This window comes from Dermochelys coriacea, chromosome 8 (assembly GCF_009764565.3).
Source record: "Dermochelys coriacea isolate rDerCor1 chromosome 8, rDerCor1.pri.v4, whole genome shotgun sequence".
NCBI classification, from domain to species: domain Eukaryota; kingdom Metazoa; phylum Chordata; order Testudines; family Dermochelyidae; genus Dermochelys; species Dermochelys coriacea.
Genome location: NC_050075.1, coordinates 15,298,013 through 15,316,298, shown reverse-complemented (window position 1 = coordinate 15,316,298; position 18,286 = coordinate 15,298,013). Strand labels below are relative to the sequence as shown.

At 40.5% G+C, this 18,286-nt stretch overlaps 2 protein-coding genes across 2 annotated transcripts in view; one reads left to right on the top strand and one right to left on the bottom strand.

Moving 5' to 3' along the window:
* Positions 1-18,286, bottom strand: part of LOC119860060 (solute carrier family 22 member 5-like) — a 50,863-nt gene that overhangs the window by 25,213 nt on the left and 7,364 nt on the right. Inside the window, exons 2-4 of the mRNA XM_038413235.2 lie at positions 5,407-5,510; positions 2,109-2,263; positions 895-1,066 (exon numbers count right to left, since the gene is read on the bottom strand). Coding sequence (XP_038269163.1) covers positions 895-1,066; positions 2,109-2,263; positions 5,407-5,510 — 431 coding nt within the window. The remainder of the gene's footprint in view (positions 1-894; positions 1,067-2,108; positions 2,264-5,406; positions 5,511-18,286) is intronic.
* On the top strand, positions 16,079-16,754 carry LOC119860061 (60S ribosomal protein L12-like). Its single transcript, XM_043491233.1, is given in 3 exon segments — positions 16,079-16,320; positions 16,322-16,508; positions 16,511-16,754. Coding segments are annotated over 3 exon segments (492 nt in total). The 5' UTR covers positions 16,079-16,158; the 3' UTR covers positions 16,654-16,754.

Here is an 18,286-nt window from a genome sequence, read left to right as displayed (position 1 = left end):
GTCTATATCAGTTATTTTCAACCTTTTTTCATTTGCAGACCCCTAAAAAACTTCAAAAGGAGGTGTGGACCCCTTTGTAAATTCAACCTGTGGTCCATGGACCCCTATCATAGAAGTCAGACTGAAAACTGACTGAACAGAATTCAACTACAAATGTTGCACCTGCTTGGTACGACATTTGACATAACATGAGAAAGGGCTAACTGTGGGTTTCTATGGTAATGATAATATTTCTGGGTTTTGACCTGTCGGTGGGGATATTCACATACTTTTGATTGATAAGAAAAACGGAATGCCTTTTTTGGGACCTGAAACTTTATTTTCAGAGTCACCTTTCACAGATCCCTTAGACATAGTCTGCAGACCCCCAGGGATCCGGCGACCACAGGTTGAAAACCACAGGTCCATGTTAACTAACTTCAGAGCACTGATGCAGTACTACTGGTGGAAGCTTTAAGTGTAGGTAGGACTTGGGTGTTTCTATGACACTTATAGACCAGATTCCAATCTCAGCTATTGGTATGAAGCCAGCATAGTTATATCAGTGTAAATCCAGAGCTATTGAGACAAGAATCTAACCTTAATTTCACAGCCAGACAACCCTAAATTTAAAAGTAGTTTTATACATTTTTTAAAGATTTTTTTTTAAAAGGAAATTTAAGATTCTGTACTACAATGAAAGAAATGAAAGCTAAAGATTTCTACTGTCTATGATTCTATTAAACACCCCCAAAGGAAACAGACACACTCAGACTGTTTCAGTCAAAACCTCTTGCTAAAGGCCAATATTGCATCAGATTCCACATTTCTGTTATGTTAACCTCAAGTCTGAACTCTGTCAGCTGTAGGTGAGACTTTCTGAAGCCAAACATCTTTTAATATAGTTACCCTCACCACCACAGTGGAATGCAAAGCAGCCCAGGTAAAGTAAGAGCCAGAAGCAGCGTCCGCCAGTCTCTGATGAAGTACGCGAACAGTGGCAGCAACATGTAGCCAATTGCATAAAATATGCAAACGCCTAGTGTGCAGAATATAACACGAACTGTTTTGCCAAGAATTTCTGTGCCTGTTAAAAACAAGAGAATGTGGATTAGCATTTTAATTTATCAGAAATAATAGCATCCAAATATTTTACCACTATACAAGAACTGACGCTACTTTTAGCAAAACTGTTCCTCACACATGCTACAATTGTTAGCACTATATTAGTTGCAGTTTTTCCTGTTTTAAAGAGACGCTGCCAGATCTATCTTAGGGCCTGATTCTGCACCAAAAGGTAATAATTTTATGAATAAAAACTATATGATTATACCCTAAAATTGTTCTAACCCAATGAGTAAAAGCCTTCTGGATTCCAAAAAAAACTCACAACAAAAGGCACTAGTCTGGTAAAACCTACACCAATAAGCCATGTTTTTTGCCTGCTGCAGCAGTTAGCTAAACACTGGTTTTCAGAACTGTTCTGGGCTTTGTTATGGCCACAAAGAATTCAGTGCTCTAGACAGGGAAGTTACTTTTTAAAACAAAAGCATTCAGAGATCTCTCAAACAGATTCATAGATAGTTTTACTTGTCCTCCAATCAGACACCTTTGCTTAGCTATCATAGAATGGATGCAATGACAGAATCCATGTGACAGTTTAACTTTTATCACAGATTGTTTTAAGAGGTCTTAAATTGTGCTTACATGTTTGATCACAATTACAAATTACAGTATCATATGTACAATTTGCATGTCTTTGGATCCAAACTGCAGTTCACCAGAGTAACTGGGTACAACTCATTCTACACATCTACCAACGTATGACTATGAGTGTGCATCTAACTGCAACCTCTCACTGGAGAGCTCTTGCTTCAGATAAAGACTTGTTCTGATTTACTCCCATTGCTCATTTAAGTATTTGGTAAACAAAGCATTTTATTTTGATGTGTGGCTATATTACTAAAAGGAAAATTTTCAAATGGATTAGGAGTTAGCCATGTTTGGTAAGGTTATATTCTTATTAACAGTGCTGCTTGGGAAAAAATAAAAAACAAGCCATTAGTAAATGAGGAGAGCAGGGGGAACAATAACACTGAAAATGTGCTATGCATAACAAACTCCCATACCAAGTACAAAAGCCGCCACATAGTTAGAGATCTGTCCCATGCCGACGATGACAAAGAGCACTGAAAACATCTCCCAGCTGGTAGAGAAGACCTGCAGGAAGCTGAAGCCGGTTTGCACCCCCATGGTCGCAAACAGAACTTTCTTCCTGCCAAACCTTTCGTGAAAAAAGACAAAAAGGAGAGGGTTACAGAAGAAAACAGTCACGAAAATAACAGCAAGATCAGTGAATTAGTTTTGCACATAGGGGGTCTCTAAAACGAAGAAAATGTCTCAGAAAGTGGGACAAGTAAACAAATATTTCAGACAAGCTAAAAATTCCAGTCCAAAAGTGGAAGAATATCTTAAGTGCTGCAATTTGGGGTATGTCTACACTGTAGCTAGGAGCATGCTTCTCAGAATGGGTAGACAGGCACATGCTAGGTCTGATCACTGCTAAAAATAACTGTGGTTGCATTGTCTTGGGCGAGTACCCTGGCAACAGATGTGATTGAACTCAGGCAGCTAGCCCAAGCTGCTGGCATGCCCACACCACCATTTTTAGTAGGCTAGCTTGAACAGATCTAGCATGCGTCTTGTCTGTCTTTCCACACTGGGAAGCATGCTACAGCTGTGGTGTAGATGTACCTTACGAGATTTCTTTGAGAATGTGGTGGGAGGTTCTCTCTTCAGGGATGATGGAATGGGTGTGGACAAGTGCAGACACCTAGAAAGTGAATTATCACTAAAATGCAAAAGATGAGGGGTCAATGACTCAAAAGGAGTGCTTTCTTCCATGCTCCAGAGTGGGACAATAAACATAAGGCAGAGAAGTGGAGTCTTTTGAAGAGAAAAACTCTGGCCCCGTGCCAGTCTATAGTCATTAAGGGCCTCAATTCTGCAAACCTTACTCAGTTACACTGAGTACCTTGCTCTGTGACTAACCTAACTGCTCCTTGAATGATCCCATTGGAAATCAGAGTACCAGACAATGTAAAGGTGTCAGAATCAGGCGCTAAATGCCCTTTGACCTCAGCAACATGCACATTCCAGCCTAGTTATCTAAATATCAGCAGTTGCCTTAGCTTCCCACTTTGATGCAGGGAATCCTGCTTAACACAGATTTCATGTAACCCTACTTCAAAATTAAACTTGGTCAAGAGAGTGACAACAATGATGCCCAGATACCACAATGTAACTGCACTATAAGACTTCGCTAGATTGGAGGGATAAGGATGCACAGATGAACCAGAAAAAGGCCTTTCCTCGCCAATCCATTCTGAGCTGCTATTTCTTCATTTACTCCATTACTCTTGCCTCTCAGATTACTATCTGCCTGCTCTGTAGGAGGAAGGCAGATTCTAACATGTCTGCAATACTATTTCTGAGGCACACTGCTTGATAGAGCTAGAGTGTAAAACATATCATAAGGGAGAAATCCCCTGGGAGCAAAACTATGCCAAACCAGTCTCTCCTGGGATAGCGTGTGGCTGTCCATCATGCCTACTTTGGTACAATAATCACATTAGCATTTGGAAGAGACACTCTGTACCTATACCAGTGGTTATGTTTCTGGGATCTTTAGCAACGTTTCCTCGGGAATCATTAAGGTAGCAAGAGAGCTGAATCTAGCTTCAGGATTGTCATAACCTAAAGGTATGTCCACACTGCAATAAAAGACACACAGCAAGGCTGTGGATGGCCCGGATTAGCCGATTCAGGCTCACAGGACTCAAGCTGCAGGACTATAAAATTGCAGCGAAGATGTTTAGGCTTGCACTGGAGCCTGGAATCTAAAGGGCATGTCTACACTGCAGTTAAAAACCCATGCCTGGCCTGTGCCAGCTGACTCAGGTTCAGGAGATTCAGACTAAAGGGCTATTTAATTTTGATGTAGATGTTGTGGATGTCTCAGACCCTTTGATGTGGGAAGGTTCCAGAATCTGGTTTCCAGCCCAAGCCAGAACATCTACATTGCAGTTAAACAACCCCTTAGCCCGAGTCAGGTTGCCCGTGCCAGCCGTGAGTGTCTAACTGCAGTGTAGACATTCCCCCTTGCAATGTCTTAGGATAAGGGTCTCAGAGCCTGGGCTCCAGCCCAAGTTCAAAGGCCTAAACTGCTATTTTTAACCCTGCACTCCAAGCCCCATGAGTCCACATCAGCTGACCCAGCCTCTGAGACTTGGTGCGGTGGGGTTTTATCACAGCATACACATACCCTAATAGTGCATGATGAAACATGAGTTTCGGCAACAGAGTCCCTCCCTGTTGTAAGAAGAGAGGGATGGATTCTAAATACCTTACTCAGGCAAACTATTAAATCCTTGCGGGCGCTTCGTCCAAGTAAGAACTTCAGGATTTGGCCCCAAAAGACCAGACGTTAAACATGTATGAGTACTAATATTAAATCTGAAAAGTAGAAGGGTGGCAAGTGATTTCACTGGAAACCAGGTAGATACCACATAATGTATTGCACATTAGACCTCAGATATTTTGAAATGCAAGAGATTAAAAAAAAAAAAAAAAACCTGGGTTTTTCAAATACAAGAATGCTTCCATTTTGTTTTCACCCTGGTGCTGATAAACAAGACAGCCCATGGTTCTAGTAGCTGGGTCAATAAGCCACTTTATTAGAGAGTGGTGAACAGATTCGCGTTTTCTAGCTTCCACAAACTCAAATCACTGGACTTAGACCTTGAATTTGACCACATAGGGTACAACAGAATCTATGAAAACTTGTACAAAGGGAGTTATTGAACTGAGCTAGAGAAAGGAAAACATGTTTGCGGTAAGTACCCATAACAAGAAATAGTCCACATTAAATCAAATAGTACAACATCGGCTGATTTTTTCAGTAGCAGCCCATAATTTTCCTCCAACACATCAGGCAGTGGGAGGTCGGAGTGCTATGTAACCTACCCAACAATTGTTAGTGCCTGTTTTAATTTGTGGCTGCAAAAAGACTTGAAATACAGAAAAAAAAAGGCTTTTGGGGAAAAAAATAAGCCCCATAATAGTATTTTGCTTTGATTAGGGTAGCTGACTTTATGCCAGGCTAAGGCTCTGTCTACAATGAGATTACATCGTCTGGGGTAAAAATGCCAGCAGTCAATCCACATTAGTGCTTTCGTTGTTAGTATCAACGCTACAACCATAGTGTTTTTGGTGACCATTTCTCATCAGTGTAGGCCCAACCTAAGACTATATCCACTTTGCTACAGTTTGAACAGGTCAGGCATTCACCACTGGCTCATTTAATTTTTTAAGTGTGCTTTTAGAAAATCAGATAGAGAGCTATAAGTTTTGGTGTATATACTTTACTTGTCTGAGAGTTGTCCTGATATAAAGGATCCAATCAGAACACCCACAAAAAACAAGGAGGCAGTTAACGGAGCTTTCCAGTCATCATCACATACCAGATTCCACTGCAAGAGAAAAAGAGCGAGCCTTAACATTAAACGTTTACCAATAACACTTTGATTTTTCTTCTAAATTAACCAAAAAGTTAATTTAAATTCTTTGATGGTAAATACTTTGATGGTAAATGATTAAAACGTACACTCTGAAAGGCAAAAAGCCCCCACCAAACAAAGTCAACCTGTTTAGGCCCCAAAATATAACTTCATGAAAGATCATTTAAATGGCATAATTGGAATCCAGGGCCTAATTCTGCAGCAGGGGTGAATTCCTTGTCATCCTGGAAAACTCAGTAACAATATATTATTCACATCACATGTAGTTCCCCCACCCCCAAAGTTGATGCAAAGGATTTTTCTTCTTTGAAACAAAGATAAATAGTGTGACAGTGTTTCTTTATGGGCCTTATCTAACTCCTGCTAAAGACCAAAAAAAAAAAAAAAACCTATTAAAGTAAAGAAAAGGATAATTTTTAAAAAAAGTCTTCCATTAGATCTTTGGATTTCTGTCTTGGGGCAAAATGCAGAGAACTGCAATGGAAACTTCTCTGACCTTAACACTGTCTTCCTCAAAACAATATGAAGTAGAGACATGCCTCCACTGAGCAGAGAACAAGCTATCCATTGTGGCTAGTTATGCAAGCTGGGTTTTGTGAGATGCTCCTACACTTTGGTTTTGCTCTGCTTTGCAACCCAAGAGTACAGATTATGCCATTATTTGGGAGCAGAATTTCCAGATACTGTTCTTACTGTAAACCCCCCAGCTAGGCTTAAAGGATATATGCAAAAAGAGGGAAAACAAAAGATGCAGTGCTCTAGAAATTCTGCTTGGGAATTTTTGGTCATAAACTTCCCTTCCAAGAAATGCAAGCACACACACACACACACACACACACACACACACACATACACACAGTAAAAAGGTCAAGTGTTTGAGTCTCATTACTGACAAATATTGTGGAGCAAAGGAAAGGGATAAAAATATCCAATCAACAAAGGCATGCAATAGTTTACAACTGTTCACATAGCTCAGGGGAGGCTGAACAGATGTTATTGCACTAATAAAGCCTTCATAAAGCACTTTAAATCTTACAGTGATATATTAACGGTAAGTAATGTAAGAATTTTATTCATATTATCTGGAAATTTTTTTAAAAAATTGTTTACTAGAGCCAAAGAAAACAAAGCCAGCAGGGAAGCAGAGTCACCCATAACTAGCTGTTATATCACCTGCACAGGAATAGTTGTGGCATTCACGCCCTGCTGAAGTTTGCTTGTTAAAGAGATTTAACAGAGGACCAATGAGCGTTGGGGAAGAGGAGCAGGAGCGGTGCACTTAATAGTAGGCTGAGCATGTGACTGGAAGCCAGAAACTCAGGAGTTCTAATTCTAGCTCTGCCTGTGAGGCAAGGCCAAATCCTGCTTGTCTCACTCATCCATAGAGTTCCACTGATTCAAATGCTACGGATTGTTTTTTTAAAAAAAAAAAACCAACAAAACGAGTGGATCCTGACCCTGCTGCCCAATAGGGAGAGTCAGAGAACAAAGCAATCCAAGGGAGAGCTTTGCATCGCAGAGAAGGAAGCAGTCTCTTGAGCTGCCAGCAGTTCCCCTTCTTCTTGATAACTGCCCTTTGCAGAGTCCTAACTTCTTAAAGACTAGAAGGCCTGCACAACAGAAGGGAGAAAACCAGGCGCCCAGAGCAGAGTACCAGCCTCAAGTCAAAGATGCTTCCTCCTCAAGGAAACCAGCTGACAACATCCAGGCCTTTAGAGAACTGCAGTTGTTCCTCACTGCTCTGTACTAAGGTACTGAGAATAGTGTCCTCTTCAGTACCTCAGCCTCCATGACCTCCTCCACAAATGCCCTCCTTCCTACCCTACTCTCTTTCCAGAAAGGAAGAAAGAAAGAACGGTCCTCAGTGCAGATGGCAGAAACTCACCCCACACTCATCCAGCCAACAGCCTTAGACTGGCCCATTCTTTTAGTCTGCTGGTCCCACAACCCTGCACAGAGATGCTATGAGCTCACCCCTGCCTCTACTCTCTGTGCAGCCTACCCTCCCACTACTGGCTCCTTGCAGGGAATAGGGATGGTCAGCGGGAACCAGAGAGTAGTAGGAATCTAGGGGCCTCACCATTTGCTCCACTCTAGAGTCCTAGCTCACAATGGAGAGAGTTTCTTTTTTTCCTCCACCAAATGCATCCCATGAAGTGAGCTGTAGCTCACGAAAGCTTAGGCTCTAATAAATTTGTTAGTCTCTAAGGTGCCACAAGTACTCCTTTTCTTTTTGCGAATACAGACTAACATGGCTGCTACTCTGAAAAATGGAGAGATAGTGTCCCTCCTTCCCAGCACTGCACTGCCAGTGGGCCCAGAACCCCCATGGAAAAATCCACCCCGATCCATCTTCACTCACTATTAAAGTAGTTCCTTCAGGGCTAACAAAGCGCTGCCTCCTGACAGTTTGAAGTCAATAGTTTGAAGACAAAGAGGGGAAAGGGAAAAAGGCTCAGACTGTAAGTGAAGTTGTTTCTGGGGTGTGTGTAAATCTTAGGGGTCCAGTATCTTCCTTCCTGCACCATTTGGCTCTCCAAGATCCCCATGCCACTGAGCCTCTGGTACCAGCAATCCAGGTCAGACTAGATGATCACAATGGTCATTTCCAGCCTTAAAAATATACAAATCTATAAACTTCTGGTTGAGTCAGAGCATGTTTTTAAACCATATCTAATTTGATTTTAAAATTCTGAGTGGCGGAAAATTCACAATATCCCTAAGTAAGCTGTTCCAATAATTACTCATTGTTAAATATCTGTAACTTATTTCCAGTCTAAATTTGGCTAGCTTCAGCTTCCAGGCATGAGTTCGTTCCATGAATTTGTTCACCATATTACAGAGCCCTTTAGTAAAAGAAATCCTCTCCCTATGTAGGTACCTATAGAGTATGTCTACTCAGAGATAAAAGACCTGCGGCACAGCCATGGCTGGGGCCTAGTTTGTGGGGCTAAAAACTGCTGTGTAGACATTCAGGCTTGGGATGGCACTTGAGCTCTGGGACCCTACACCCACATAGGATCCCAGAGCTCAGGTTCCCACCTGAGCCTTAACATCTACGTAGCAATTTTTCAGCCCAGAATCTGAGCCCTGCAAGCTCGAGTCAGCTGACCTGGGCCAGCTGCAGATTTTTTTTATCCCCGTGTGGATGTACCCACAGAGCGAGCATGATCAAGTCACCACTTAACCTTCCTTTTGATAAGCTAAATAGCTTCAGCTTGTTTCTTACCATACGGCAAGTTACCAGACCATGGATCATTGTTGTAGCTTTGCTGAACTTTTCCAATTCTGCAACTATCCTTCAATTTTTTTTTTGCTGTTTTCCTCCCATATCAGATGACCCATGATTATGCCTTGGATTAATGTTAGAGTAACCAGTTTATTCTGTTTACCCTTTTTAAATACTAATACAGCATTAGTTTTTTTAAATACTAATACAGCATAAGTTTTTTGGAACTTCCGCAGTGCACCAAGATTTGTTTTAAAAAAAACACTCAACATTAATACCTCATTTTTTCAGGCAATTCTTTTGAAACTCTTAGGTGCAAGTTATCTGGTCCTGCAGATTTTAAAATTTCAAATTGCATCTACTAAAGTTAAATGTCCACTCTAGTTACTGTAGCAATAGAAAGATATTAATGCGCTGTCCAGCTACTTTCCAGATACAGAAGAGGAATATTTATTGCCTTTTTTGCACTGTTAATCATTATTATTGCATACAAACCATTACTTTAAGTGTTACAGCAGATGCTGGAAGAACTTGCTCTTTAACCTTGGTAGGTCCTCCAAAAATCTCTCAAATTAAATGCAAAAAAGATGCTCAGTAGAATATTGGATTAAAAATTGGACATTCTCCATTATTGATATGAGACACTAAACCTTTTCCTGAACAGGCTGATGAGACTCCCTTTAATAATTCTGTGTATTGAACTAAACAGTGGATTAGACCATTTCCACACCCAATGCTAATGTAATTTTCACCAATCTTGCCTGAAACAGGCCTGTTTATACAAACTGGAGTTTGAAATACAGATTGTTCTTTTGAAGTTCTCTCTCAGTCAGAATTCACTGAGTGGCTTCGCTCCATGTTCTAACATGCGATGTCTCCTACATAATACAACACAGAAGTCACAGAAAAAAAAAATGGTCATTCTATCTTGACAAGCAAACAGCACACTGCTAATCTCTGAATTCTTCTCTAGTTCAGAGGCTATCAGACATACACTGCAAACAATTTAAAAAAAAAAAAAAAGTCTATTATGTTCCTGTCACTGAACAAAACTAGAGAGCCTAAACTGCCTGGAAAAAGAAAAGCAGTACTTGTGGCACCTTAGAGACTAACAAATTTATTAGAGCATAAGCTTTCGTGAGCTACAGCTCACTTCATCGGATGCATCATAAAGATCTTAGTTTAAGCCCAGGGCCTCAGACTGTCACAGTAAGAGAAGGACCTTACACCGGCAGACGGTGATTTTGATTCTCTCTTTTATACCCTTAACTAGCCAAGTGAGAAGAATACACTTAAATTCTTAGAGTATAGACCTTTACAGACAGGCCTGAATATCTATATCCTAGCACTCTCCTTCACTCATTCCACCCACAACAGCAGCCAATGGAAATGGGCATCTATTTAAATACATTACAACTAACATGGGGCAAAGATCCAATTGGCCAAAGATTGTGTCAAGCCATTTATAGAGTCACTGGCAAAAACAGTCCATACATAAGTGATTATTCTCAACTTGTCATATTGTACTTGTGAATTAGCTATATGAAGTAATGTTTAGCTACCTGCTTTTATGGATCTTCCACTGTGTACACATAACATGCTGTCCACTTACAGTGTGCGTATCCAGGGACTAAAATTTTCTTCTGGTCACTGGTCCAGGGCCATTTCTTGGAAACGTTCATGGTACTGAAAGTTTTCATACTACTGTGCTAGTGTAAGTAACCCGTTGGCAGATGGGGAGATATCCAATATTAAAATGCCACTCCAGTCATCTTGGCTTTTCTTCCACTCTAATAAAGCCATTGAAATGCATCCGACGAAGCGAACTGTAGCTCACGAAAGCTTATGCTCAAATAAATCTTGTCTCTAAGGTGCCACAAGTACTCCTTTTCTTTTTGCGAATACAGACTAACACGGCTGCTACTCTGAAACCTCTAATAAAGCCATTTAGGAGTTGTAATACTGAGAATTGCTAGAAGCAGAAACCAATGAGAGCAACTTGGAATCACAGCTTTCCAAGGCCCTCAGTTTGTGGAACATCAGTGGTTAAAAACAAAAAGTCATTTTAAGTAGGGTCAATAAAAGTGTGGGCCAGATAGCAATCAGAATGTTGAAATCTTAAGGTCCAATATCTCATGACTTGTTTGGTCATGAATGAGCACAATAAATGAATGCTGCGGTCTTCAGTTTTCTAGTGGCATATGGAAATGGTTCATAAACTGTGGTCTACAAAGCCACCGCTGTCACAATAATGAAGTATTGCCATTCTTTAGGAATTACATTTCCTGCTGGGTGTTGCCAGTCCAGATATCTTGCAGGGACTAAAGCTCTGAGGTGTAACTAACCCAAAGCCTGCACCACTATACTTGAAGGTCACCTGGGTTGTCACTTTCCACTAGAAGTGTTGTTTGGCATTGGTCCAGGACTGAATAAAGAATTTCTGAGACCAGAGAAATGAGTAATTTTCATTCCCCAATATCCTTTCAACAAGGTTAATAGAGTTCATGGAATTTGCCTACAATGATGTATCAGCATAGCAGGTATGTCAGAAGTGGAGTGAAAGGGACAGGCATTCTTATTTCCATGCTCCCACCTTCTGTTGCTCTTCTCTGTCCTCATAACATGCAAAAATCTATTTTAGAGGTTCTGTTCTCTCCCCTTGGGATGACAATCATCCCAGGCTCCCAAAAGGCCTTCTCAATGGTTCCAAGCATATCCTGGGCAGCTGCTGCCCACTTTTTTTCTTAGCTCAGAGCCACTCCACGTAGCAGAGGAGAATGGGCCCAGTTACATCAAAAGCAAAACAAGTTCATAAAAAAAGCCTACCTTCCACGCACACCCCCCTTTTATATAACTCTTTAAAGCTGCCTGGTCTTTGTCTTCAAATCCAGCATTTGTTTCTATGCAAATGTTAGCAACAGAGTAATCAAATCTCCTGAGGATTCTAAGAGGCTGCAGTGAGTGAAACAAGTGCTAGAAATGCTGCTTTCTAATGTGTTAGATACCAGCGTTTAGGAACATGATGAAACCTACCACTCAAAACCACTGGCACAGAGTATTCTTGCTGTCTAGTGTTCTAAAGCAATTGGAGAACATACTTTATTTAAACCTTACCATTTTACAAGACTTCAGCTCCCAGACACTCTTAACATTGCATTATTTGAAGCTGACTGTCAGGCCGATTGACTGCAGAGTCAGAAACAGCTTCAAGATATCGGTCAGGTGGGTCACACAGGATGTATTGAGAAAGCAAAGGTCATAACAAAAGAGTAGGTGAAACAATAATAATTTACACATTTGATCTGTTTCAAAACACACTTGGCAAGTGAGTATCACACTCCATTAATGATAGGTGAAGAGGCACAAACAGGTCATGTGACTTGACAAAGGTCACAGAAGTCTGTGGGACAGCTGTGAATCAGACTCATGTAAGCCGATTCCCAGTCTCTTCATCTGTTAATAGTCCATACCCACCCTTGCTGTTTATACGCCAGATAATAAAATGGGTGTGGGAAGAACTTAATATCCCTCACACTATCAGATATTTGATTTGTTCTCTGTACAAAGCCCTACTTTGTTTGTAGTAGTAATGAATGCTTTTCTCTGGAGAAAATTTCCAAAATTCTGTACAACCTGTTTTGTTTAAAATTGGGCATTTGGAACCAAAGTAAACTCCCAAATTCCTAGCATTATAGGAAACTCAGTTCCAAAACTTAAAGCATTTTTAATTAATTTAGTCATTATGAATTTCCAACCCTTTAATTCAACAATAGAAAGTATTTTAAAAAATTTTACACTTAAATAGGATTACTATCACAGCAGAGATAAGAGAATTCAACCTGTTAAACTGGCATTTCCTTTATTCTTTCATCATATGCCCTGTAATCAAATAATGATCTGAAAATTTACATAGTACCTTTTATTTAGAAGGAATGAACTTTGAAAACTCTATACAAATAGCACTTCAATCACAAATGGAATGAAAGTAACTCTCTGATGAAACACTTACAATTTTTAAAACAAGCACAGCCAAGCTATATAATAACATTCAAGACAAGAAGTGAAGAAGACTATCATACCAAATCAGAAATGCAGGGGAAGTTTAGGTAGAGAAGAATGTACTGTAATTACCTTAACTGAAAATTCGGCCAGGCCACTGAGGTTAACACAATCACTCTTATGAAAAGTTCTGTGAGACCTTCAGTAGCCTCAACTGGTCAAGACCACATTTTTAAGATGCATTCACTACACCCGTAAAATCCAACCTAACTCAGATGGAAGAAAAACACTTTGTAAATTAACATGACCAAATCCTGCAGTGTCTAAGGGCTTGTCTACATGGTGCATTAGTCGGCACTAGTGGGATGTAAATTATACTGTTAATGTAGTCACAAAACAGAACTGCATTAGCATGCAGTAGGGAACTGTTAGGGTGCACCAGCAGGATCCATGCAAGCCTGTCAGTGTGCAACATGCTGGTGCACGCTACAATTTATACCCCTCTAGTGCAGACTAACACACCGTGTAGACAAACCCTAAGACTCCCAACCAGACAGTGACCTGGCTTGACCCTGCTCAGCTTGTGCTGTGATTCTGTCAGACCTCCTAAGAATATAACATACGAACATAAGAACGGCCATATTGGGTCAGAGGTCCATCTAGCCTTCCGACAGTAGCCAGTGCCAGGTGCCCCAGAGGGAATGAACAGAACAGGGAATCAAGTGAACCTGTCCCTGTCGCTCATTCCCAGCTTCTGGCAAACAGGCTAGGGACACCATCCCTGCCCATCCTGGCTAATAGCTATTGATGGACCTATCCTCCATGAATTTATCTAGTTCTTTTTTGAACCTCTTATAGTCTTGGCCTTCACAACATCCTCTGGCAAAGAGTTCCACAGGTTGACTGTGCGTTGTGTAAAGAAATACCTCCTTTTGTTTGTTTTAAACCTGTGGCCTATTAATTTCATTTGGAGAACCCATGTGCTATGAGAAGGAGTAAACAACACTTCCTTATTTACTTTCTCTGCACCAGTCATGATTTTATAGATCTCTACCATATCCCACCTTAGTCATCTCTTTTCCAAGCTGAAAAGTCCCAGTCTTATTAATCTCTCCTCAGACGGCAGCCGTTCCATACCTCACATGATAATATGACAAAAAAGAAAAAGGAGTACTTGTGGCACCTTAGAGACTAACAAATTTGAGCATAAGCTTTCGTGAGCTACAGCATCCGATGAAGTGAGCTGTAGCTCACGAAAGCTTATGCTCAAATAAATTTGTTAGTCTCTAAGGTGCCACAAGTACTCCTTTTCTTTTTGCGAATACAGACTAACACGGCTGCTACTCTGAAACATGATATGACAGTATCCCATTTTTTTAAAAAAAAAAATCAAAATCAATCAACCAACATACAGTGATAGGAGAACCTTCTTATAACAAACTTCCAATCTGATTTCACTACAAATTTTTCAATGCATTACAACATGTAAATTGCAATTCTATTATAGGGGAGTTTTTCCATGGAGGTTGAGAACATCTTACTATATAGTACCATTATGCATACAGTAAGCTTCACCACTGTTGTGTATGCCTGGAAAGTTACAGAAGTAACTGCCAAGCCAGTAGTTTGTAATTTATTACTCCCCACGAAGTAGGCATGTTTCTCAGATTAATCTGGAACAGCCTTCTAAGGGGAGTGGTAGGGGCAAAAAACCTAACTGGCTTCAAGACTGAGCTTGATAAGTTTATGGAGGGGATGGTATGATATAACTGCCTACAGTGGCACGTAATTGATCTGCAACTGCTAGCAGCAAGTATCTCCAACGGCCTGTGATTGGACACTAGATGGGAATGGCTTTGAGTTACTACAGAAAATTCTTTCCCAGGTGTCTGGTTGCTGGGTCTTGCCAATATGCTCAGAGTCTAACTGATTGCCATATTTGGGGTCAGGAAGCAATTTCCCTCCCAGGTCAGACTGGCAGAGACCCTGGGAGGGGTCTTTTTGCCTTCCTCTGCAGCATGGGTCACTTGCAGGTTTAAACTAGTGTAAATGGTGAATTCTCTCTAATTTGAAGTATTTAAATCATGATTTGAGGACTTCAATAACGCAGCCAGAGATTATGGTCTATTACAGGAGAGAGTGGGTGAGGTCCTGTGGCCTGCAAGATCCAGGAGGTCAAACTAAATGATCATAATGGTCCCTTCCGGCCTTAAGTCTATGAGATTGCAAAGAACTGTTCCACTACAGAAGCACTACTCTGACATTAATGAAGGTTCCGTTTCCTTAAGAGTGTTACTACAGGCACCAAACATAGATAGACCATTACAAATATCAAATACTTCCCTAGAGGCTTGCTCAATTTCACCCCTGTTATACAAGGAAAACTTTTCTGAATCTATCAGTTGCAGGCTATGCTGTTTGTTGTTTTCTGATCCCAGCACGGGCAAACATAAAAGAAAGAACAACAGGAAATTTTAGCATGTAGAATACTTCCAATTTCTTTTTTAAATTGATAGTAACTGAGCTGATAGTAACTGTTTTGTTTTGGTCGACACTGCTCTTCCCTCCCATCTGCTACCCTGTAAATGAAGGCAGAACTTTCAAGTGACCCGTCATTCTCACCATTCACTACTTATGAACTTTGAACCAAATAGCTATACCCATGCAAGCCACTACACTTAATGGGGTAACGTGGGCATAAGTGAAGGAAGAACCTGTCCCTCTGAGAATTATCACATATGTTTGTGTTATTTTGTATTCTGTATAATTTATTTACATTTATCAAATGCCCAACGCCCAAGGTGCGCTATTACACTATATAAACTATCCAAAAATGCAAACAAGATCCACATCTACAAAAGGATACAGTATATTTCTTAAATTGCTTCTCCTGAAGTTGTGTTAAGCCTTTGCAAGAGAGTCTCAGCCGCACAGAAAGATAGGGGAAATTTCAAGCTCTCTCATTACTTTATAAATCAATACAATACAATAAAATAAACCCAAAACAATGGTGCTGGTGGTAAATTTGGGAGGAGTGGTGGAGAAAGGAGCATGGACCATGATATAATGGTGAACTAGCCAGCAACTTCTTTTTTTAATGCTAAAATTAGTTTAAGAATCATGGAAACATTAACTCAATAAATATATTGTCTGTGTTATGTCTAAGGTGGTGATGTCTTCATTTTCACTGCAACAACACTGAAATACTAGCCTACTGAGCTATACAAATATGGGCTACTTCAGGTAAGTACCTCTGGGGCACTTCTGTCTTTTTGCTATTGATTAACTGCCCTAGGCCAGGAGGTGGCAGGAAGCTGCCCGAGTCTCGCGCCCGGATCCAGATCCATCTGCCTCGGGCCCGCCGCCACAGCCATGCCGCCCAAGTTTGACCCCAACGAGATCAAAGTTGTGTTCCTGAGATGCACCGGCGGAGAGGTCGGCGCCACTTCTGCTCTGGCACCTAAAATCAGCCCTTTGGGTTTGACTCCCAAAAAGGTTGGTGATGATATCACCAAGGCAACAGGTGACTGGAAGGGGCCCGAGGATCACTGTGAAACTCACTCTCCAGAACAGGCAAGCTCAGATCGAAGTTGTTCCTTCTGCCTCTGCCCTGATCATCAAAGCCCTCAAGGAGCCTCCTCGTGACAGGAAGAAGCAGAACATTAAACACAGTGGCAGTGTCAGCTTTGATGTGATAGTAAACACTGCATGCCAGATGAGGCACAGTCCTTGGCCCGGGAGCTCTCTGGAACTATTAAGGAGATTCTAGGAACTGCTCAGTCTGTTGGTTGCAATATTAATGGCAGACATCCTCATGATGTCATCGATGACATCAAGAGTGGCACAATAGAGTGCCCAGCTAGCTGAGACAGAATCCAAGAAGAACTCTTAACATGAAAGCTGATTAAGATTTTTTGTGACAATTAGGAAACCTCAATAAAACCTGCAGTTGAATGAGAAAAAAAAAATTGATTAACTGAGAGGCAAAAAAGGAGCACTTTTCTGTGCTGGGAACTTGCCAGGAGACCTGGCAGTTTCTCAAAGAGACAATATTAAAAGTACAATAGCAAGCTATCCTAATGCAAAGGAAAGATAAGAAGAATTATAAAAGGCTCCATCAGGAGCTCTTTAATGACCTGAAAATCAAAAAGCAATCCCACAAAAGCAAAAACCATGAACAAATTGCTATGGATGAGTACAAAAGAATACACATGCATGTAGAAACAAAATCAGAAAGGCTAAGGCACAAAATGAGTTACACCTAGCAAGGGATATAAAAGGTAACAGAAGGTTTTATAAATACATTTGGAGCAAGAGAAAGATGAAGGAAAGTGTAGGTCCACTACTTAGGAATAGGAAGGAGAGCTAAGAACAGGTGACATCAAGAAAGCTGTGGTGTTTAATGCCTATTTGGCTTCAGTCTTCACTAAGAGGGTAAATTCTAACTAGATACTTAACACAACTAATATTAACAATAAGGGGGGAGGAACATAAGCCAGAATAGGGAAACAAGAAGTGAAAGAATATTTATCTAAAATTAGATGCACTGAAGTTGGCAGGGCCTAATGAAATTCATCCTAGGTTACTTAAAGAATGAGCTAAAGCAATCTTGGAACCATTAGCAATTGTCTTTGAGAAATCATGGAGGACAAGTGAGGTCCCAAAGGGCTGGAGAAGGGCAAATATACAATCTATCTTTAAAAAGTGGAACAAAGAGGATCCAGAGAATTATACTAGTCAGCCTAACTTCAATAACTGGAAAATACCAGAATAAATGATTAAACATTAAATTTGTAAGCATCTAGAGGATAATAGGATATAAAAAATAGCAAGCATGTATTTGTCAAGAACAAACCCACCGCATTTCCTTCTTTGACAGGGTTACTAGCCTAATGGATAGGGGAGAAGCAGTAGATGTGACATATCTTGATTTTAGTAAGGTTTTTGACAATCCCACATGACAGTCTCATAAGCAAACTAGGGAAATTAAGTATAAATTAAATTGCTATAAATTGGATGCACAAGTGGTTGAAAGACCATACTCAAAGAGTAGTTATCAATGGTTGGCTGTCAAAATGAGCAGATGCGTCGAGTGAGGTCCCACAGAGTGTCAGCCCTGGTTTCAGTACTATTCAATCTTCATTAATGACTTGGATAATGGAGTGGAAATTATGCTTATAAAATTGGCAGATAACACAAAGTTACACTTTGAAGGACAGGATTAGTACTCAAAATAATCTTGATAAATTGGAGAACTTTGATGAAATCAACAAGATGAAATGCAATAAAGAGAAGTGCAAAGAACTTCATTTATGAAGGAAAAAATTAAAATGAACAACAAAAATGGGGAACTGGCTAGGCAGTAATACTGCTGAAAAGATTAGAATGGATCACAAATTGGATGAGTCAATATGATAAAATTGTGAAAAAAGCTAATATTCTGGGGTGAACTAACAGAAGTGTCATATGTAAGACAAAGGAAGCAACTATCCTGCTCTAA